The sequence below is a fragment of the Trachemys scripta genome, chromosome 3 (genome assembly GCF_013100865.1).
Source record: "Trachemys scripta elegans isolate TJP31775 chromosome 3, CAS_Tse_1.0, whole genome shotgun sequence".
In the NCBI taxonomy this organism is placed as follows: Eukaryota; Metazoa; Chordata; order Testudines; family Emydidae; genus Trachemys; species Trachemys scripta.
In genome coordinates, this window is record NC_048300.1 from 132,657,395 (window position 1) to 132,680,915 (window position 23,521).

A 23,521-nucleotide genomic window follows, 5' to 3' on the forward strand; every position below is an offset into this window, starting at 1 on the left:
CTTCACCTGTGAAGATACAGGGCTAGATTGCGACTCATGCAGAAAACGAAGTAAGAATCCATATACTGGCTACCCAGACCTTGGATCCTGGCATATAGGAGTAAATGAGGATACAGGCAAGTCTCATCTTACGCAGGGGTTCCGTTCCGCGGTTAGCGCGTAAAGGGAAAACCGCGTATAGTGAAACACTCATTGAGTTCAATGGCGAGCAGAATCGCCTGCACTACAGATGCAGTTTTTATATTGTTGTTTTTTTTCCCCCCCGTTTTTGCCGACCGTGCAAAGCTGAACTCGCGCATATTAAATGCGCCTAAGATGCGACTTGCCTGTACTTATCTGCTTACTGCTTCCCTGGAGCTGGTGGGCAGGGAATGCACAAAGCCTTGGCTTCACCCCACCCTCCCTCCTTCTCTCAGGAGCTGGCTCACTGTCTGCGTACTCAGCATTTGCAGGATTGAGCCCCGATGTATGTGCACATGAAATACTGTGGTCACTTCTGGTTGCCACATTACCAGAAAAACTGATCAACTGAAAGTTGTTTCGAGAAGCTTCTGTACGTTGGGCTTTTCATTTCCAGTTTAAAGAGGTCTATAGTTTTGTCAGGTGAAAAATCTGCCAAAGCTAAGGTCTGGATTAACGACATAGCAGTAGATATTTATTTAAACAAAGAGAAGCCATGAAGTGTTCATCTCCATTTTTCCTGGCTGTTAAATTTGTGCTACAGCTTGTTAATTTCATACTGTGAAGCAGTGCATGGTTAATAGGCAAGAGTTTACAGCAGAGAGAGACATACAGAAACATAGCTAAAAGAATGGCATTTGTAACAACACATTATCCTCCATTTCTTGCAAATCCCTACTTACCGTTAATATATATTTCTCTCTCTCTCTCTCTCTCTCTCTGTATATGTATATATATATATATAATTTTAAGATGAGAATTACGCCATTCTAATTTATGAGAAAATATAATGGCACAGGTGGCATGGAGTAAAGAAATCCATGGGAGTTTATATTCCTCACAATTTACTGTGGGATCATACCAAGGTGAATTATGCCCTTGTAGAATTTGTAATGAGAAGATGGAACAGATGGTCAGGGGTTTTTTATGTAAAGCTACATGTGTATTAAATTATAACTTGTGTTTATCAAATGAGTGTTCATTACAACTGGATCCGTGCAGATATAAGGTTCATTGCTGCTCATACTGGGGGATTCCATTTTGACTTCAATAGATGCAGGATTGAGTCCTAATATAGTTTTAAATAAAAGAACATTGCAATCAGGTCACCCTCTCCAGAGCACCACTTTGCAGCACGGGGTAGACCAGCAGCACCCCAACCTTGGTTCCATCCAGGGTCTCCCAGTATTTTAAACAAGATTCCCCTTCTGAGTATAAGTTATGTCACTCAGGGGTGTGACTAAGCCACCCCGCTGAGCAACGTAAGTTACACCGACTTAAGTGCCGGTGTGGACAGTGCTTTGTTGGTGGGAGAGCTTCTCTTGTGGACATAGCTACCGCCACTCACGGGGGCTGGAGTAATTAAGTTGACAGGAGAGCTCTCTCCCATTGGCTTAGAGTGCTGAAGTGTAGCCATAACCTAAGTCTATATATGCAGTTTCCAATGGCCTTCCAGGCCCAAGACCTTCCTTCTTGGGATTCCACAAGCCTTTCTTTTGAGGCTTGCACTACGCTTCTCCCTGGTCCCTTTAAACTGCCCTCCACTGGTTCCACCTGGGCTGGCAACAAACAAGAAACAGAACTCAAATCAAACCCTTCCAAACAACAGTCCTTCCTCTCTGCTGGGGTGCAGGCTTCCACAGTCCCTCTGCACCCTGGAAGCCAGGTCATATCAGCAGGCAGCAGACAACCAACCTTCCCCGGTATATTGAGGATTCCTGCAGGAACATTCCTGCTCCCTGCAGCAATTCTCATTATGAGAAAAGAGGCAGTTTATATACTCCTCTCTTTCACCAGAACTTATCCTGGTTGGCTGATCCTTGCCCCACCATACACAACAGGGCTCCTGGTCCCAGGCCCTGAAAAAGTATGTCTGCACTGTAATAAAACATCCATTGGTGGCCAGTGTCAGCTGAATCGGGCTCGCAAGGCTATAAAATTGCAGTGTAGACATTCCAGCTTGGTCTGTGAGACCCATCCTCCTTGCAGGGCCTCAGAGCCTGGGCTGCAGCCCAAGCCCCTCTAGTCCATGTCTGCTGACACAGGCCAGCCGTGAGTGTTTTGCTGCAGTGTAGACATACCCATAGTTAGCTGGGTTTCCCCAGACTCTAACTGTTACCTCAGGACCACTTCCTCTCCCTCAGCATTTGCTCCAGAACTACTGGAACAGGGATTGGCTGACAGTAGTCCCTTCTACCTCTTAAGAAATTCGACCAACCTGTTACAAAGATCAATTTTTAAAAGAAGTTTTTAAAAGATAAAACCAAAGACTATATAAAATAAAAATATTCCCAGTTTGGAAACAATATTTCAATAGAAACTGTTTTGTAAAACCCCACACAAGTTGAAATTCTCCTACCATTTTTAGAAGCCAAACAGTGTCGCCCTGTGCTGTAGCACAGTAATCCATATAGGGTAGTCAGCAATCCTTTCAGTGGTTCTCAACCTTTTTCTTTCGCAGATCACTCGAAAATTGCTGAGGGTCTCGGCGGGCCACTTAATGATCTTTCCAAATGCCGTTTGTACCATTAGCTAACTATTGTAAAGTGCTTTGGATAAAAGCTCTCTATAAAAAAATCCTTAATAATAATTAATGATTTTTTGTTCTACAAATAAAAGCACACAACTCATATTTTAATATCAGTAGTCTTACCTTTCTAATGTGATGGATGTGCCCTCTCTCCCCCGCCGCAGCAGCCCCCAAGCAGAGGCTGGGAAGGAGGGGGGGTCTTTCCCCCACTGTGACAGACCCTTAGCTGGGAAAGTTGCCTCTTTCTCTGGCCGCGGCAGCCCCTGAGCTGGGGAAAGTCACCTCTTTTTCTGGTGAAAGTTGCCTCTTTTTCTTGGGGAAAGTTGCCTCTTTCTCTGGCCGCCGCAGCCCTGCACGTCCCAAATTCCCCCCACCCCTCTTCTCACCCCACTGCCCCTCCCACCTACCCCCTATTTCTCCCAAGGCCACCACTTCACCTTATACGTGCATCTTCTCCAGGGTCCAGACACCTAATTAGTGGAGCCTGCGCAGCTCCACTAATTAGGTGGGTGGACCTTTATTCTTTCGTGTGCGGCCGCCCAGGCGCACACCTTAGGGGGAACTATCCGTGGACCACCTGAATGGAGCTTGCAGATCACAGTTTGAGAACCTCTGCTTTACACAATTGGTTATTCTATGTCAGAGCTAGATTAGACTGATTGTGTGGTAACAGCGTGCAGCACAAACTGAGTTCCCCTGGCTGTGATCTAGAGAATCAAGGAGAATAAGGTCCAGGTGTTCCTAACAACCTGAATTCCCTTTGTGCTCACTACAATAGGGTCCTGTCACTTTACTGTCCGGAGGAAGGGCTACAACTACAGACGCTTCCCAGGTTACGCAAACCCGACTTACGCAAATCCGGATTTATGGAAAAAGTTCTGTAAATTCCGTAAGCTTTTTTTTTTTTTTTTTTTTTTTTTGCGTAATTGTCAGGTATATGTTCCCAATTTATGCAAAATTTGCCTTGCGTAAGTCGGGGAGCATCTGTAGAAAATGAAATTGACTAGGGAAAAAAATGGAACTGAGTCTATTTTCCTTCTCAAAGCTGAGAGAAAATAACAATGTACACAAACCACACAGGACAGTAAATTTGGCCCCAATCCTGTTAATAGTTGCTTAACTTTATGCACAAGAGTAATCCCTTTGCAGTCAATAGGGCTTTTCATGTGCATAAAGTTAAACTAATGTGTAAGTTTTGTAGGGTCAATTATATTATAATTATTTTAGTTTTAATAAATTAAGAATTTGTTTATACCTTAAACAAGGAAATATATTTTTGTAAAGATATATTTTAGCTTCACAGAGTCCCTTGATATTAGTGAGTGTAGTGGGGCAGCTGCCCCACGCTGTCATGGAAGGGGTTAGAGCAGTGGTGGGCAACTTGCTGCCCGCGGGCCACACGCAGCATGTCAGGATAATCCACTGGCAGGCTGCAAGACAGTTTGTTTACATCGACCGTTCCAGTGGCTGCGGTTCGCCATTCCCGGCCAATTTATTCTCGGGCGGCCGTGCTTGTGGACGGTCGATGTAAACAAAGCATCTCGTGGCCCACCAGTGGATTACCCTGACAGGCCGCATGCGGCCCATGAACCACAGGTTGCCCACCACTGGGTTAGAGCAAGCCAGAGAGGCTGCGCAGAGCCCCAGCCAATCATGGAAGTGCTTATTGAGAGCCAAACAAGTGGAGGCTTGAAGGCAGCCAATCAGGGCCAGGCTGGACCCTATAAGAAGGCTGCAGGGCAGAGAGGATCAGTCTCTCCCTGGAGGGTAAAGGGAGAAGAACCAGCTCATAGAGAGAGAAGCACCTAAGACAGAGAAGGGCTGGACAGGGTCAGCAGAGGCTGGGAGAGCTCTAGGCTGACGACTGCCAGACTGGGGCCCTGACACAAAGGGACAGAGAAGGTGCTGGGGCTATGGAGAAGTGGCCCAGGGAAGTAGACAGTGGAAGAGAGTTGGAGGAGGGCAGTAAGTGGCTCCTGCAAAAGGGTCCCTGGGTTGGGGCCCAGAGTAGTGGGTGGGCCGGGCCCCCCCTTTTCCCCTCCACTTGCCAGTGATGAGAGTGGCTAAGCCAGACTGCAGTTTGCCCTTGGAGGAAGGGGCTAGACTAAGGCAAGTGATAGAACCAGAAGCTGCCAGTCCCCCGGAAGGTGAGGAGAGCCAGCGGAGCGGGCACAGCTGGAGGGCAGTGTCCAGAAGTGTACGCTGCGGTTCAAGAGTGATGTGGGTCCAACTGTGAGGACGGTGGAGACCAAGAAAGTAATGGAGGGCAAGACACCACTAGCGAAGGTGCGCCGCTGAAAGAGCTAATTCCCAAACCAAACAGCAGGAGGTGCTGCTACGGTGAGTCCGACCCCATTACAGTGAGTAACATCCTCCACTGAAGCAAATTGGGGCAGCTTCACTGAGCTATGCCAAGTTATACCAGCTGAAGATCCAATCCAATGTAATTTTAATTTTTAAAAGTAGTTAGCCCTCTTCTAACATGTTTGCTCAGCTGATTATCAAACCTATCTATGTGGCTGGGCTCTGCTGGAGATTGTGCTGGGATGTAGATTAATTTTTGTTATATTTAGATTTGAGGAGGTTTGGGGTAATTGAGAGATCTATTTATTTATTAGTGCTTTTTTAGAAGATTGTCAAGGCCCTCAAGGCAGTCATTGCATGGGCACTACTTTATTTTAGTTTAATACAAATGTGAATGAATAAATAAATAGTAAGATATACATTTACACAGCAATTCTTCACCAAGATATTTTAGCACCTAGCTTTCACATTGTGTACTACAAATTAAAGATGTCATTACATTTCAGGAAAGGCATTTTAATCTGCTGGTTTTTAGGACATTCCTATAGAATTGCAGTGCCCTTTAAAAAAATTAGATTATTTTCTCTAGCTGAAGTATTCTTTTCCTAACTGGCCTTTTCCTGCTGACCCTGCCCTGCCCTTCTCTGTCTTAGGTGCTTTTCAAAATTAAATGTGAAATATGAAATAATAGGTAAATTTCAAAGAGCTTGGAGGTTCCATTTGGTTAAATGTCCAAATACGTTAATGTTCCTTTGATTTTTTTCAAAGTCTTTGAGGTCTTTCTCTCTTGCTTCTTCAGCCTTTCATGACCCATTCTTCTGCTTTCCTTTCAACCTTATGAAGTCTTCATTTTATCAATTTTTTTTTTAAATTAACACCTATAGAATCAAGGAATTTCAGCAGATGCCTATCAAAGGAGCAGGAGTTCTTCTGCTTGCTTTCATCATTTCCCTCCCATATCAGTGTAAGTTCTATCCAGCCCACAATTTGAAATATGAACCGCATTTCTCCTTCCTTTTTTAATTATATTGAGATTCTCCTTTGTGAGCAGGAAAAATTCTACCCTAAATAGATATGTGGCAGGGAATAATAAGTGAACTCCTTTATCAGGGGATTCCATATATCTAAAAGATTGAGTTCACTGTTATATTGTTGAGTCATGGAGGAGGGCTTTGATAGCAATCTAGGGAGGAAAGATGTTCTGTCCACTGTGAAATTTAAACATAAAGTAAAGTCACCTGTTATATAGTATGGTTCAGGGAATTCAGCTTCAGTCAAAAAGAAATCAACACTATAAAACGTGGGTAAATCTACATTAGGAGTGGGTACATTAATTATCATCTGAATGTTGTCAGTGGGATGCACCGAACCATAAAACCATAAGATATTTCTTGAATGGATTTATAGCTCACTAGGGGCTAATTATTGTTACTACCCAGCTTATGGAAAGAGGATGAATTTTTGTGGAAGGTAGGGTGAGATTATTTTATTTCATATAATTAATTTTTCTTAATTTTATAGGTCAAAGACTTCAGAAAAATGGTGCCAAATTAGGCATATAAATCCATTCTTGGGTGTATAGAAGAATATTTTCCAAAATACCTAAAAATTTGGAACCTAAATCCCATTTTCAAAAGTGACTTATCACTTGTCTACACTCAAAATGCTACAGGAGCACAGCGGAGCCACTGTAGCTGCATTGCTGTAGCGCTTCAGTGAAGACACTACCTACACAGATACGAGAGAATCTCCAGTTGGCATAGGGAATCCACCGCCTTGAAAGGAGGTAGCTGGGTCTACAGACGAATTCTTCCATCAGCCTAGCACTGTCTACACAGGGGTGTAGTTTGGCTTAACTACACTGCTCAGGTGTGTAGATTTTTCACACCCCTGATTCAGTTATGTTGAACTAATTTTCTCATGTGGACCAGGCCTTATGCACTTAGTGTCATATTTTCAAAGGTATTAAGGCATCAAAAGATGAATACAGGTGCCTAAATAACTTTAAAAATCTAACACTAGGAGCCCAATTCCACTGAAAGCCAACAAAAGGCTCCTAAGTGCCTAGTCACTTTTGAAAATGGGACTTAGGCTCTTTGTAAAATTTCACCTCCAGTTTAGTATCTCCTGAGAGACTATTGGGAGTAGCTCCTGATTTTGCCAGTATACTATTCATAGATTATTTTCAAAATTGGTAGATGACTACTTCTGAGCCTAAGGGCTCTTTGTGACAGTTTCCTGTGACTATTCACTGTCTGTGGTATGTTTGGTCACCTAAGCCTCACTCTAAATAGCACCCAAATAGCTTCCATTGAGAACTATTTGTTTCCATCACTATGTGAGCAGCATTTTGTTTGTATGAAGGCTTGAGTGGAATGGATTGGGTGTTCTTCATACAATTCCCTTATTTACCATTCTCGTGTTTCAAAAATGTCTGTTACCCAATCAGGGAATGGAGAGGGAAATAAATGATGTGTGGAAGGATCCTGATATGATTTATATGAAGCAAATGTGGTTTGTGGGGGGAAGAGGGGAACTGGAAAAGGGGTGCCAGTGCAGTGAGAAGTCTTTGTCCCCAGAGAAGTTACAGCTGCTGTAGAGAGGAGTTTAGGGAGGGAATGAGCATGGGGTGGATGCAAACCACCTACGGGAAGGAGAGAATCAGGGCTCTGGCTGATTTTTCAGCCCCAAGCTAGGTTTTTTTCTCCTTCTCTGGGGATCTGAGGAACATCTCTCTCGAGCTGTGTGGGAAATGGCTTTCCCATCCCATGAAAAATTTGAGATTTCAAAGATTTTCCCATTCCATAACAGGACAAAACCAAGACCTTATGAATGCTTGCATGACCAAAGTTTTGTTGAACCTGACCCTTGCTAGAAAAAGTTTGGGTTTCAGTGGATCAACATTTTCCAACAAAAAAAGTTTATTTGAAAAATTCCCGACCAGTTCCCCTCTCTTCCCTTTCTCTCCCGCTTTTCTCCCTCTTCTGCTTCCTTCCATTCAGTACCTTTTTTCCTCTTCTCTCTCTTCCTTTCCTCTCTTTTCCTTTTGCAGAAGCAACAGGAGGGTTGGCTGCAGTCACCACTATTCTCCAGCGAGGGTACTAGGGTGTAGCTGGTCCATGGGGTTATGTGAGTAACAGTCTGTTTTTATCTGCTTCATCTTTGGAGGAGGCGCTGTAGAAAGTGGTGGGATGTTTTTTTATTAATAGGATGGGACCGATGACAGACTTGACATTGAATTGGTAACAAGTTGAAAGATTACTAGGGAGGGGCTTGGATGTTTGGTAAAATGAGGGAGAACTGTGCAAGAAAATATTGTCAGGGGACAATAGGTTGGGGAGTGGGATATTTTCAAGAACGTTTTAAAAATTGGATGCATTGTCAGGCAGAAACACCAACAAAAGTAATTAACTTCGAATGAGATAACAGAGCTTATTAAGAATTTATTCATCTCTCCTGGGGGATGTAGTGTCATTCAATGGAGATATCACTGCAGCATTAGGACAATGCAGTCAACAATGCCTTCAAATTCATGTTTCTGGACGTCACAAGGAATTTTAATTAAATTATGCTAATATGTTACATTAGGAAAATACAAGTCACGTAAGGCTTTGAGATGGTTTTAGTGTGCTGCTGGGCCAGAAAATGTGAGAAAGGAACTGTCTTGTGGTAGGAATAAGGGATTAGAAGACAAAATAAATAAGAAGAAACAGGAGCTGCCCTCAGGGTGAAGCTAGCAGCTGTCAGTCAGTATTGGGAATCTCCTGGGAGTGGAGCCAGGAATCGCTATAGGGAGCATGACAAGGAATCACTAACAGAGCCTGAGGTACCAGCAGAAAAAGACTCTTCAGGAGGCCAGGCAAGGAGGAGGGCAGGCAACATGTGCAGAAAAGACAAGAGGTCTAGGGATCAGGAAAGCAATTGCAGGGGAGCAGGGAACCAAGAGCCAGGGGAAGACAGGGTGATTCACCTCTTTCAAAAAGAGCTAAATATTTATCATGGTTATCTCATAAATATTTTCCTAATGAATTTTCCATGTAAACAATTGCTATAGGTCCCCCTGGGATCAGGGCCGCCCAGGGGATTCAGGGGGCCTGGAGCAAAGCAATTCCAGGAGCCCCTTCCATAAAAAAGAAGTTGCAATACTATAGAATACTATGTTCTCGTGGGGGCCCCTGCGGGGCCCGGTGCCTGGGGCAAATTGCCCCATTTGCCCCCCCCGGGCGGCCCTTCCTGGGATTTGCGTGCTTACAAATTGGATTATGATTGGAGTTTGGGAGATGTGTCCTTGAGACAACCTCTCTATTAAGAGGTGGTCCACAGTGTTTTCAACTGCATGACAAAGGTGGTCATTAGCATACTATCTAGGCACTGCCTTGTGACCAGTTTCACAAGCTTAATTATGAAGTCAAGAAACTCAAGCCCCAATTCAGGAAAACATCACATTCCATGAAAGCTCCTAAGCATGTGCTTTGACTTCCAGGGGACAATGATTAACACTAAACATGTGTTTATCGACTTTCAAGAATAGAGATGATTTATGGTTGTCTTGTGAAAGATTCACAAGACATCTGGGTTCTGCTGCTGGCTATGCTACCGACTTGCCCTGTGACAAGAAGTAACCTCTCTCTTCTTTGGAAATAGGAGAGAAATACACTTACCTAACACAGAAGTGTTTTGAAGGATAAGGCTCTGGTCCTGCAAATGCTTATACATGTACTTAATTTAAGCATGGGAGTGCTCCCATTGACTGCAGCTTGACCACTCATATGATTCAAGTTAAGCACCTGCATAAGTGTTTGCAGGATCAGGACTTAAATCACTAATGCTGTGAGATGCTTGGTTGAAAGGTGTTGTACGTGCCAAGTATTATTATAATAGTGCTCCCTTCGGCATAGTTTTGCTAAAAAGATCTCCTGCAGCATGTTCCACGTTTGTACACATATATATTTCATCCTAAAAAAAAGTGTTTCTTTGTGGCTCCATAGTATGTTTAGCTGAAAACCCAGTGTATATCCTGAAACCCTGCTAAACTGCAATGCACAAATGACATGCTCAGAGTGGAAAATCTCTGCAAAGATTAAGGTTTTGGTTCTGTAATTTTTTTAAAGAGGGTCTGAGCTTGTGGGAAAGAGGATGTTTTTTAAATCAAATGAAAGATAAAAGAATTTTTCAAACATGCAGCATGAAATGTGTTTTGACAGAGGAAGCTGCAGTTGAGAATTCACTATTTGGAAGACTGAGCTGGTAAAAGTAGTGCTGCAGGAACAAAAGCAGAAACCAAATATTTACCTTCAATAAAAATGAGTGAGTAAGGGTAGGATTCACAAAGGTGTTTAGGGACCTAGCACCCATTGATTTAAATGGCAGTTAGGCTCCTAAATATTTTTCTTAATGTTTTCGTTTTGAGCAATATCTGGTTGAATTTCTAAGCAACAGTTGTTCTGCACTTGGGGCCCAGTCCTGCACCTAGAAGACAGTGGGAGTTTTGCCATGATTCCTGTGAGTGAAGGACTGGGCCTTGTACAATAATCTGATATCTTGAGGCATTTCTAAATAAATGGTTTTGAGTGTAAAACAGCTACTGTGGATTTAATCAATGCATTAAATTGATTACATTGCAATATATTTGTTTGACAAATAATTATAGATCTAATGAAAAGGCACCTGGTTGCCCATGTTTCTCAGTCTGACTTAATTTCAGTGTACCTGAGGATTTATTAGATTTGATTTGGACACAATGAATGGATAACAGTGCAAAGCTTTTGGGCTCACTAGTTCAAGAATGAAATGACTACAACCAGCATAGTTGAAAATAAGAATAAACTTTTCCATGTAAGCCAATATCAATACTGATAAATGTAAAAAAAACAAAACAAACAAACAAAAAAAACCCACCCAAAACCACTCTGGTGCAGAAGGAAGGGGATGGTAAGGCTTGGAAAAGTAACTTAGCATAAGGAGGAGAGCCAGGATACCAGGACTCTAATGGTGCAACAGATTAGATGTCTGACCAATTTAGAAAATGAAGTGATTGTAATAACCTGAAACAATGTGCCTGAAAAATGTGAATCAAATATTAGCAGGGCCGGCTCCAGGTTATCTTCCGCCCCAAGCAGCAAAAAAATACAGAAAAAAGCCGATCGGCGGCACTTCGGAGGCAGCTCAATCGGGCCACTCCATTCTTTGGCAGCAGTTCGGCGGCGGGTTCTTCACTCCCTCTCTTTCTCTTCGGTGACAGCTCAAAGAGGAAGAGAGAGACTGAGGGACCCGCCGCCGAATTCCCGCCGAAGACCCAGACGTGCCACCCCAATAGCGGATGGAGTGCTGCCCCTTTGTATTGGCCGCCCCAAGCACCTGCTTCCTTTGCTGGTGCCTGGAGCTGGCCCTGGATATTAAGGGATAGCTTCTTTTTGCCAGTGCAGTCTGCTAGGTGTGCACGACTGTGGTGGGAGAAAGGAATAGTAAAAAGTTAGTGAAATGTGCACATTTGTGTCTGTATGGAAATGATTCTGAAACCCTTTGTAACCATTCTTGTCTGGGTTAACTACATCCTTCTTGCCCTCCAGTGTTGGAGACCTAGTTCTTTCAAAATAAATGATTTTTGTGTATAGGAGAATGGAAGATGTAGAGGCTGGGAGGGAAAGGGCATGGATGATTTCAGAGTATCTCTGTCCCTAGGACAGCAGGATTTATGCTGTGTCCTAGATTTGGTTTATTGTCCAACATGGTATTTGAAGGTGAGGAGGAAAAAGGGTGTCGTCTTTCTTATACGCAGCACTGAGAAAGGGAAGGGCATTTGTCCAGCCCGTGGGGTGCCACTGGAAACTGCGGTGAGGGAGTGTGCCTGCCTTGTGAAAGCAGAACTCTGCTGAAACACCTCAAACACATCCTGTAGAATGGTAACCAAGTCACATGTGACAGTGAACAGAGATTTCTTTGTCACAGATATAAGTGGAGCAGTAGTTAAACAATACCAGACATTTTTCTCTCTGAAGATTTTTTTTAAAGTCATTTTTGCTTCTTATTTGAGAGACATGCCTGCAAAAGGCACAGCGTGACAACACAGTTTTGGCCAACATAGGGGACTGAATCAGGGATACTGAGTTAAAAAAATGACTCTCTACAGTTTGAGCTAAAGAGCCAGCCTCTAGCACCAGGGACTGTAATGGATTCACATCCTCTAGGAATTGTGCATTGACCACTTGTTACACTTGCACAAACGAGGTACAGCAGAACCTATTGTAACAGGTGCTCTCTATTGTTTCAGGGACAAATCCTGCTTGTTTTACTCATGTGAGTGTGTTCAATGGGACTTCTTGTATGAGTAAGGCTGGGAGGCATTTCACCCTTATTGTTTTCAAATGTGTGATCTGTGTGTATATACACACACACACACACATTTTAAACAATAACTTTTGTTCTCAGCATAGGCCCTGTCTGCCCCAGGCCCTGCCCTCACTCCGCCCCGCCTCTTCCTGCCCCGCCTCTTCCCACCCCCCCCCACCCCGAGTGTGCCCCATCCTCGCTCCTCCCCCTCCCTCCCAGCGCCTCCTACATGCTGCTGAACAGCTGATCCGTGGTGGGTGGGAGATGCTGGGAGGGAGGGAGAGGAGCTGATCGGCTGGGCTGCCAGCAGGCTGGAGGTACTGGGGGGAGTAAGAGGCATAGGTGCTGGGGGTGCTACCACACCCCCTGACTTGAAGTGGTTTCCATCATGTATAGGGTTTACAGTTTGGTTCAATGGCTCTCAGCACCCCCACTATACAAATTGTTCCTGCCCCACTGGTGGGAGGAGCTGATTGCAGAGGTCTGCCAGTGGGTCCTGAACACTCACTATTTTTTTTGGAGCACCCCTGGAGTTGGCACCTATGGTGCTCAGCATTGGATTAAGTCTGCTTCCAGTGCAGTCAAGGACAGTTTAGGCCAATGCTGACAGCTTTTGACAAGTGCACCCATAATGGATAGACAAGCAATAGAATAGCAGAAGTTGTGTTTATTGGCTCTGATCCAAAGTTGGAGTCAATGAAAAAACTCCCATTGATTTCAGTGGTCTTTGGATCAGGCCTTTGAGGAGAAATCTTGTGAGAATAAAAACAGAGAAAGCAGACATCCAAAATCAAGAACTTTAATACACTTAGAATGTTTCCTTTTATTTTTAATATACCTATTACAATAATTTGTTAGGCATATATAGAGCACTATTATTTACATATCCAGTGTTTATCCTTTGGGGTGAATTCCAGTGCTAAATAAATAAGTCAGTGAGCTGCTTATTAACCATGTAGAAAACAAACTTCCAATAGAATGATTTCACATAATGATATCCTTGATATGGTTACAGTTGCCTGTAGTTTCATAGAGTAGATCTCTTCAGATTGCAGTCAAATGGTGTATAAAATTATAAACATAATTACAGATAATCAGAAGAAAATTATAACAATACAGCAAATTAAAAACAGTACTGAAAAACCATCAGTGGATAAGCCTCCACATTTTTCATAGTTATTTCAGTATGATACTATAGTCCAGGGATCGGCAACTTTTGGCACGCGGCCCACCAGGGCAAGTACACTGGCGGGCCTGGCCAGTTTGTTTAGCTGCCACGTCCGCAGGTTCGGCTGATCGCGGCTCCCATTGGCTGCGGTTCTCCGCTCCAGGCCAACGGGGAGTGCTGGAAGCAGTGCGGACTGAGGGATGTGCTGGCCGCCGCTTCCCACAGCCCCAGCGGACGTGGCAGGTAAACAAACCAGCCCGGCCTGCCAGGGTGCTTACCCTGGTGGGCCGCATGCCAAAGGTTGCCGATCCCTGCCATAGTCCAAGGGCAGCAAAGAGATATGATTTGGTAAAATCCCAATCATGGAATGTGTAACGCCATTTAAGATGTAACCTTTGGGGAAAATGAAGGTACTTCAGTTAGTAATTATTAAAAATAAAGCACATTTTACCAGGCCTTATTTCTGTCATAGCTTCTTTAAAAATGTTTGCATCTCAGGATTATTATTATTTTTACTGAAGTTCCTCTTAATTCAGTTATCACAATTTTATTTATGTATATACATATAATAGATCATACCATCAACACAAGGAACACAATTATCTGGGATCACAAAGCAAGGGTCCAAATCAAATCCCATTCAATGTTATGCATGTAAGATCAAATATCCAAGAACTGGACTTCGGCCATCTTGCATCAGGGCCTGCAAGCTCAGAGCCCTGCACCCATATAGAGTCCTATTATCTTCCCTGGGATGGTACTACTAGTGTATGGGTGCAGGGTCCGATGCTGATATATCCTAATGAAGGGTCAGAGCTTTAACTCACACAAATAATGGTAGGTTATTTCTCATAATTCTTGTCAATAATCTTTTGGAGGCCAATCCTATGACATGTCATTAAATTGTTGAACATCTGGGACATTCAACTATGGCACAAAGCAGCGGATTCTCCAAGATACATAAAAAGACAGAGGATTGAGTTCATAATTGTCAACTATTTTTCCTTACAATTTTAACATTCCCACCTTTATGCTGGTAAAGAACTGGCCTTCTTTACTTGTAGTATCATTTCTTATTAGACAAAACATTTTAGATTTTAACTGCACTGTAGTTTGGCAAATGAATTGTTTGGGATTTTAGAAGCACATTTTGCTATAGATTTCAACATCTGGCCTTTTTAAGACACATGTCCAACTATTCAAAAGAATATTTTAAAGCAAAATTGATGTTTGATATAAAGTAACAGTTCTGTTGTTGTAAACATGGAAAAATATTCTACAAAAAACAAGTAGAAAAGTGATTTCTGATTTGTGAATATGGTTTATATAAAAATGCAAGTGACTAATTTGTATGCTAAGAAGGGCCCTTGCTGGGCAGTGTTGTGATGGTACATCACATTTTCACAGCTTACATTGACACAGTCAGAACCATAATGTGATGACATCCTCAGATCAGAAAAATATTATTTTACAAACTGTACATTTGGCATCTCTTTTTGATTTTATACATACATATAAAATAGTGCAAAATACAATATGTTAATACAATGTTTTTCAAATCCTATTAAAAACTTCTGAATTTTTAACCTTTCTGCTCATTCACTGGAAACAGTTTGGCACACTAGGACTTTTGTTTAGACAGAAAACATCTCACTTTGTTGCTGTCACTATCTTCACTGCATCTTTAAACCATTAAATTACTCCAAAGGAATTAACCTTTCCATATTTCCTTTCCCTTCCTGTAACGCTTGTATGATTAAAACATATCAGTAAAAAAAATCATAGACACTAGGGTAATTTATTCACTCAGCAATATAGAATAGATCGTGTGTGACTGCTGATTTCATCCATTGTCAGAGGACAGTAACTATACAGCATGTTCTCCAAATACTGACTGCCAGAGTGGTTGGTTGGATGTGGTCTCCAGAATACTGGATTGGCTACACTGCAGACTGAAATGCTCTATTTAATCATAAAACCGTCACAGGTAGAAGTAATGCAAATGATACCATCTTTCTAGTGAGACTGTGCTCTGATCTGGAGGAAAAGTTCTAGGGGAGTCTCCATTCAGTCCTGGGTTTCTTAGGCTAATGGTGCTAATTGTATAAAGATTGTTGTGACATATCCATGGATGCAGTAGGAACTGGACTGATGTCACCATATAAGGTACTGGAGGTTATCAACCAGTTGTCAGAATAAAAAAAAATATATGAAAAATAAAAAAAAATTAGCAGGCATAACATAATACTGAGTGTTTATATTGTCCCAACAAATTTTTCTTAAACAAATAGTTTTCTCTGGCTTTTCTACATTACCACAATTAATAAAAATCTATTATTATTTTCCCCCCAATTTTCCATGTCTTGTCCGCAACTCAGCCGCAATTACTTGACAATCATCCCGCAATTCAAGTAGGGGGCCTTACTAATGAGGTTCCTATATTTCCAATGAAGTTAGGGCATTATAACATGCGTCTTTCTGTGGCAATTATGCCACAAACTCAAACCATCACTGAATATATTTATTTAATCCATTTACAGGCATTTCTATAGCTCTTACAAACACATCTAACAAACTTCCTTTTCATGCTGATTTTTCTAAAGCTAGAATCAGGAATTAGCTCTGGAACTGTTTGTTCCAACACAAATAACAAATAGGAAGGCTATTTGTTGGTAACAGTCATATAACGGTCATCCAGTCCTGAATTCCCTGCTTAGCTAAAACTCCTGTTGGAGTCAACAGGCGATTTGGCTATGAAAGCCATGAAAACTAATGCTGAAATAACTACTTTTTGTGAAACCTACCTGCTCTCTTAGCATTCATCCTACCAAAATCATTATTATTTAAAATCAGTCATATTAAAACACAGCCACAACTGTTAGTCTTAACAGTAACTAACAATCTGCAATAGGATAAGATCCTGATCCAGCAAAGCACTTGAGTATGTGGTTAAATATAAGCATGTGAGTAGTCTCATTGAAGTCAGTTAGAGGGTCCCAATTCAGCAAAGCACTTAAGAATGCACTTAACTTTAAGCACATGCTTGAGTCTCTTTTGGAGTCAACAGGGCTTAAGCCTATACTTAGGTTTTTTTGCTGAATGGAGTCCACAGTGCTTTGTTAGATCGGGTCCTAAATCAGGAGTACCTTCAATGAAGTCCCAACTTTTGAAGTAAGACTAGAATTAGAGTTGATCATGTCAAAAATGAAATATGCATCAGTTAAAGTGTTACACAGTTCCCTCCCCACCCCCCAAAAAAGAAGTATAAATGACTTTTTGTCACTTAATCCAACAAAAGACACAATACGAGCATTATTAGCTAATCATCGGCAACATTTAGTTCCTTAATTGATGCTCGTCAATCTGCCTTTCACACGTGAGCCATCTGCTCCAGGTAAAGGAAAAGCTGGAAAGGAATTACATACTAACTTTTTCTAAAGATCTTGCTTTTAGAAACCAATGCTTGTACTCAGTGACACTGACTAACTTTTCACTATGTATTAAATAACACAGCCAGTTTTATGTATTCTCTTCACACATTACATACCACACCTGAAAACCAGGAATTCATACTCCATCAGCACAGTACTCACTTGTCTCATTTGTTCTTAAAAAAAAAAAAAAAAAAGTCCCTGGCAATATCGTGCTTAAATTTAATGTACCTCACCCAGGCTGCTTGTTCGTTGTGACTGTGATCCTCTCAGATGACAAGAAAAGGGCATTCAAAGAACTGGCAACCATGGGTCTCTTAGGAACGGGGATTCCTTATGGCATATGAGCTGTAGTGACTGGGAAATGAAAGAAAGGAACCACTTTTTAAGAACAACAAGGTGGCACCTTAAAGACTAACAGATTTATTTGGGCATAAGCTTTTGTGAGTAAAAAAACACACTTCTTCAGATGCATCCTTGTTATTTTTGTGGATACAGACTAACACGGCTACCCCTGATACTTTTTAAGAAGGATCTGGTGAGCGTTTGCACTGACTGGACTGATAAAGCATCCCACTAAGTAATGTTTTCCACATTGATGAAGGGGAGATAGCTCATGATAAGATAGGAAGTCTAGAAATGTCCAAAAGACAGCCTTGTAAAGAAATGAATGAGTAAGGTGTGCAGGGGTATGGTTTGAAAATGAAGCAAAGTAAAGGATGTGCTTACATTTTATAATATTGTGTGAAAAGCACAGGTTTTGCCTCCTCTCTCTCTTTTAAGCAGGTATACTGAAAAATGTATTCTCAGTGCACAGAAAATAAATGATTAACTGTTGCGGTAACTGGAAACTACTGAGCATACACCCAGGTTATGGATGACTGAAAGATAAAAGATGCCTGAATGCTTGAATTAAAATCATTGATAAAAATGTGGAGAGTTATCTGGCCAGTCATTTTTCACTTCTCTTTTCCTCTAACACTACCTCCTTCCACCAAATCCTCTAAAGGCATACAAGTCCCTTACTTCTCTCCTTTTAATAACTCCAGATAACCCTCCATCCATGATTAGTTCTACCATAATTGGTTTTTGTCCATACTCTCTTCCACTGATTTGCTATTTGATTCTTCCATTGTGGATTGTGTATGTAAGATAGACCACTAAGGGATAACAGATATAATGATCAATGTCATATACAGCTTCAAAATAGTCTTCCAGCAGTAGAAATACAATTTTTTAGGATACTTATGACATGATCTCTATGGGGGAGACTTTTAAAGGCACAAAGGGCAGCTAATAAACTAACTTCCATTGACTTTCAAAGGGAGTTGAGAGTCTAGTTGACCTGTGGGCCTTTGAAAATTAGAGTTGAGCAAGATTTTTCAGACTAAATTTTTGTGGTGGAAAACGATGCAGATTCAGCAACACTGAAATGTTTTGTGAATTCATGTTGATTTCACCAAATTATCTCTGTTGTAAAGCAAACAGAAAAAAATCCAAAAAAGTAAAAATGTTTTGTTTTCACATTTTTTAAATGAAAAGTTTCAGTTTTTTGGTTCAAAAGGATTTTTTGTTTCAAAATTTCCTTCAATATTTTAAAAATTTCAAAAAATATTAAAAATGCTCAACATTTAAACATTTTTAAACACACTACACAATTTATTTCAACTTTTTGATTCGCTGAACATTTTAATTTTTGGTTCAACCTGAATCTATTTTTTTCAATATTTCAGACTCACCAGCAAACCAAAAAATCCATTATTCACAAAACTCTATTGAAAAACTCCCTTTGGTTTTCTACAGCACTGTTCTGTGGAAGGCATTAATTATAGCATTAATTGACTGATTTCTTGGAAGCAATTCTTTAGAGTAATCAAGGTTGCATCTAAAGAAAAAAACGTTCACTTCCAAAGTCAAGATCCACCACCCCAAAAATACTGTCATTGTTCGAAAGGAGAGGCATCAACAATTACACCTGCTGCATCTGCATTTTTCCATCCAAATGGAATTGGCTGTCACCAGGCGTGACATTAGGAAGAAATATTTCTGATCCCAACCTCTTAGAAGTCAATGAAAGAATTCTCATTAACTTCGATCAGGCTATGATTGAACCCTTAGACTCTTCTATTAAAGCTTAGATGTCAAGCAGTGCTAGCGTGATTGAGTACAACAATGGTTATAGCAGATGTAGTAGCAGCACAAGTGTGCTCCTTAGCTCATTTTAATTTGTTGACAGGTTTTTACAAAGTGGTAAACCTGATTTGAAGCTGGATTTTCATGTTTTGTGGAAGAAAGAAAACTGAGCAACAAAGAAAGAGAAAGAAAAAGATCCAGAAAATGGTAAATTAAATTTGTTGTTGTTATTATTAAATACTTTTGGTGTATGAACACATATGCTACCATGTGCTGCCAGACTAACTCTGGCCCTTTGGTATGGTAACTTGGCAGACAGAGAATTCTATAAATCTCCACAAAGGATGGAGTGTTTCTGACAGCAGTAATTCAATAAGAGAAAAAAACCATTGCTTTTTAAAATAACCTGGTTAGCCAGTCCCTTGAAAAATAAGTGACCAAAAGAAATCTCCTCCACATGAGAATGATTGGATTTCATTCTATCAGATTAATGCACAACATGAGCTGTCCCTTTATATTTCATACTGAAGTGCTGGTGAATTTAGGAGATTCACAGTATGCTGTAAGTAAACCTTTTAAGACTTAGCAATAAATGGGTATAATTAAATATTTGAACCATGAAGGCAACTTTTGAACTGTTACGTAAAAGATCAATTCTACTTCGTAGTTCTATAACCTTTTCATTCAGTGTTCCATGTTATGTTCTTAAATCTACAGTTCTTTCACATCATTCAGCACTCCTTCGATTACAAGGAGGTAACACAGAAATTAACATATCATTCACATATCATATCATATCGTCCAATGTTTACCATAAAAATCAACTGCTGGCATAGGCCCTACTCCAGCAAAGCACTTACACCCATGCTTAAAACTAAGTACGCCCTTAAGTGTGTTGCTGGATCAGGGCCTTAAATATTATTCAAGCTGTACTTTTTCCTGATGTAAGTTTTTGTATTTTTCTTCCTTTTTCTAAATTTTTGGCTTCTTTCTTCTTGCTTTATTTCAGCTGCTGACTACTCTTTAGATTAAACTAAATCTAGAGGGACGCTGCCATTTTGTTTAGGCACAGTCCAAAATTTCTGCCTCTGATTTACTTTCATTTAAGGATGTTAAGTTTGGACCAGATCCATAACCAGTAGCTGTCAATGGAACTATGCTGATCTACACCAGTTAAGAATCTGGGCCTTGAGTATGTTCCCTTAAAGTTCTCCTTCAACAATCATTTATTTTAGGATTCTTATACTACAGTATATCTTATACAGTTAGTATATTCAGATGTACATATTCAAACCTGACTGAGATCATACCAAAATAAAGGGTCTTGATTCTAAGAGCTGCCTATAGGTCAGTGAGAGCTGTGGGTGATAAGCACATGTTGCCATCAAGAACTATGTACAGTGGCTTTATCTTAATACAAAATACATCTACATTATTAAACCACCATATCTATGATTATTGGGGGTTTTAATTCTAGTTGCTGAGGTTACAGGATAATGAATCCAAATAATGCACATATTAATATACATATTAAAAACCATAATGACAAAACTGCATTTCAGAATTTGCTATGATAGCACACATAATATTATGAACATATTTATATTCAAATCTTGATTATATCCATTGTTCTGATACTTCTTTTTAAATTACATACTTTCATATTACATACTTTCAAAACAGCAAGAAACCCCCTAAAAACAAACTGAGCCTTTGTTCTGACTAGAGCTGGTTGAATAATACTAATCTAATGTATGTAATTAATTTCACAATTTTTTTCTAATAAAATATTCAATCAATATTTCTTCACATTATTCACCCACCTCAGGATGCTATCCAGCTGTGATTAAAGTTCAATTAAAGTTGGAACAGACTTTTATAGAGTTGGGTGAATAATTCACAAATATTCAGAAATATATAAAAATTGCCAAATCTTCCAAATATTTTTTTGAATAACAGGCATATCCAATGGCGCCTGTACAGCTATATCAGTAGGATGTCTCTTGCAGTGATTGTGGATGGAAGACAACCAAAGGGGAGACTAAAGACTTGGTACACAGACCGGATATCAGCAGAACTCACAGTGACCAATCTGCATGATAGCTTACAATCATGAGTTTTGGAAGAAGGCTATAAACATTGCCCGAATAGTGAAGTGCTAAGAAAGAAGAAGAAAATGAGCTGAGCATCTAGTTATACAGATGAGTGTGATCAAATGAGTATGTTGCAATTTATTCAACTGTATTTAAAGTAGCATTACCTGTGACCCTGATTCAAATAAGCACATGCTTAAGTTTAAGCATGTGCTTAAATGCTTTGCGAAATCAGGACTTCAAACACTAACTTGGGAGCTTAATTTTCTCAGTTTCTCAATGCTCTATCTTAAGGAGATGAGAGCAAATCCATATATTTCCAAGGTATCTTAGTGGAACTAACTGTAAGGGGAATACCTTTTTCCTGTTGAGAATCCAAAGGCTCTCTTATATTTGATAACTTTTTAAAGCTTATTTATAATACATTTTTTCTAAATCCATATACCTTATCAATAGGAACCACTTAAATTAACGCAGTGTATTCAATTCTATAGTGTTCTTAGAATTTAAGAGGGCAGAAATTAAACTATGACAAACATTATTGTCTTTTGAAATATTACACAAATTTCAAACTAAACCAGTAGATCATTTCATTAAAATTCTCTGAAATCTTAAGATTTGTGTCTTCATTTTCCAAGCATGTTAAATAGCTAATCTAAAGTAAAAAACACAATGTTAAAAATCATTACATCTTGTGTAAAACTGGGACAGATAATCTACTGAAAACGTGAAAAACCCTTGAATAAAAATTAAAGTAAACAATAAATTATTCTTCAGTGCACATAATTAGCTATATACAGTATAATTTAAAATTGAGTATTGATGACTGCTGATGCTGAGCTTTTAAAATCTCTGAGAAACATAAATAAGATACCCCAAGAGAGGATAGCTGATAAACAGTGACATAAAACACAGATTTTTTTTTTCCCTTTCCACCTCCACTTGGGCTACAGATTATTTCAGTTTCTTTGAAAAAATGCACAAAAAGGTAAAAAGTTCAATTCCAAAACCATTTTTCTAAATTTCCAATGGACTTGTACTCCTGGTGTCTCTTTACATGGTCACAAGCAAGGCATGCATGTGATTCCCAGAACCGAGGAAGATGCACTGAGAAGTCTTTCCTCCAGTTAAAGTAGCTAAGGTACAGCTTATTATTTTTGTCAAGCATCAGAAGATACTCTGCTAGCTCTCTTGGGGAGAGGAAATCTTCCACATGAATGAAAGAATCTGCTGGAATATAATTCTCATAGTTTTCTCTGGATGGGCCCAATACAACTGGTACAGATCCAGCCAGAAGAGCATTGTAAAGTTTTTCAGTAATGTAATCTTTGTGGATTGAGTTTTCAAAGGACAGATAAAATTTACAAGTGGAGATAGTTGGAATCAAGTTTTTATCATTCACATAGTCTCCAAATGCTTGCCCATAGGTATGGATTTCAGTATATTTGCTTAGCTCATTATAATACTTGACTCGAGCATGCTCGGGGTTCCAGTTACTTACAACCCAACATACCAACTTCTCTTTGCTCGGCACTTCAAATGCAAAGGGGCTCGTGCTAACCTTCATGAAGCCATAAGGCACTTGAATATCTGAATCACGCCGATAAGTCAGGGTCAGGTTGAACAGGTGTTCAATGCCACTCTTTTGCGGAGTGTGAGTTGGAGACTCCAAGTTCATCCAAATCCACTTCTGGAATGGTGGTCTAGCTTGCTGAGGTAAATTAGTGAGATCCCAGCTGATGTCTCTGTGGTGAATAAGGACGGCATGAGATCGGTTATATAGTGAGCGGTCAATAGTTAGATGGCACCCCTGGATGTTGAACATTGTTTGGCAAGACGTAAGATCAAAAGTCTGCCCAAATGGCCAAACCCAGATCAGTATTGTTGTTTCATTAAAATAATCACTTTTGGTAGAAAAGAAGCTCTTCATTTTCAGAACTGAGCTGGCTGATTCTATGGGACCAGAGATCCAGCTGTTTGTTGGTTTGATGTAAATAAGTAAAAATGCCATGAAACAACCCAGCACAATGAAGATAATTAAAAATGGCCGGAAAATTCCTTTGGATGTTGATGTCATAATTTGTTCTGAAAATAAAAACAAGAGGTGTTAATGGTATACGAGTGTTCTATTAAAGCAATCACACATCAAAATGAATAGCATTTTCAATATCACAAAGCCATAAAACTGTGTGGATTTACCCATGAACTTCCAAAGAATTTTCAATAAAAAGGAAATAACCACACACACATGAGAAACAGTGGCACACCATCTTTGCATTTTGAAAGCTAATTTAAATAAACTGAAAGAGTGTTTAGGATTTAGATGCACATGACTACATCATTATAATTTACT

General features: G+C 40.3%; 1 protein-coding gene across 1 annotated transcript; it reads right to left on the reverse strand.

Moving 5' to 3' along the window:
- Window positions 1–19,821: 19,821 nt before the first annotated feature.
- FUT9 (fucosyltransferase 9) lies at window positions 19,822–23,245 on the reverse strand. The gene has a single exon (XM_034766015.1). The coding sequence runs from the start codon at window positions 23,243–23,245 to the stop codon at window positions 22,166–22,168; it is 1,080 nt and encodes a 359-aa protein (XP_034621906.1). The 3' UTR covers window positions 19,822–22,165.
- Window positions 23,246–23,521: the final 276 nt, after the last annotated feature.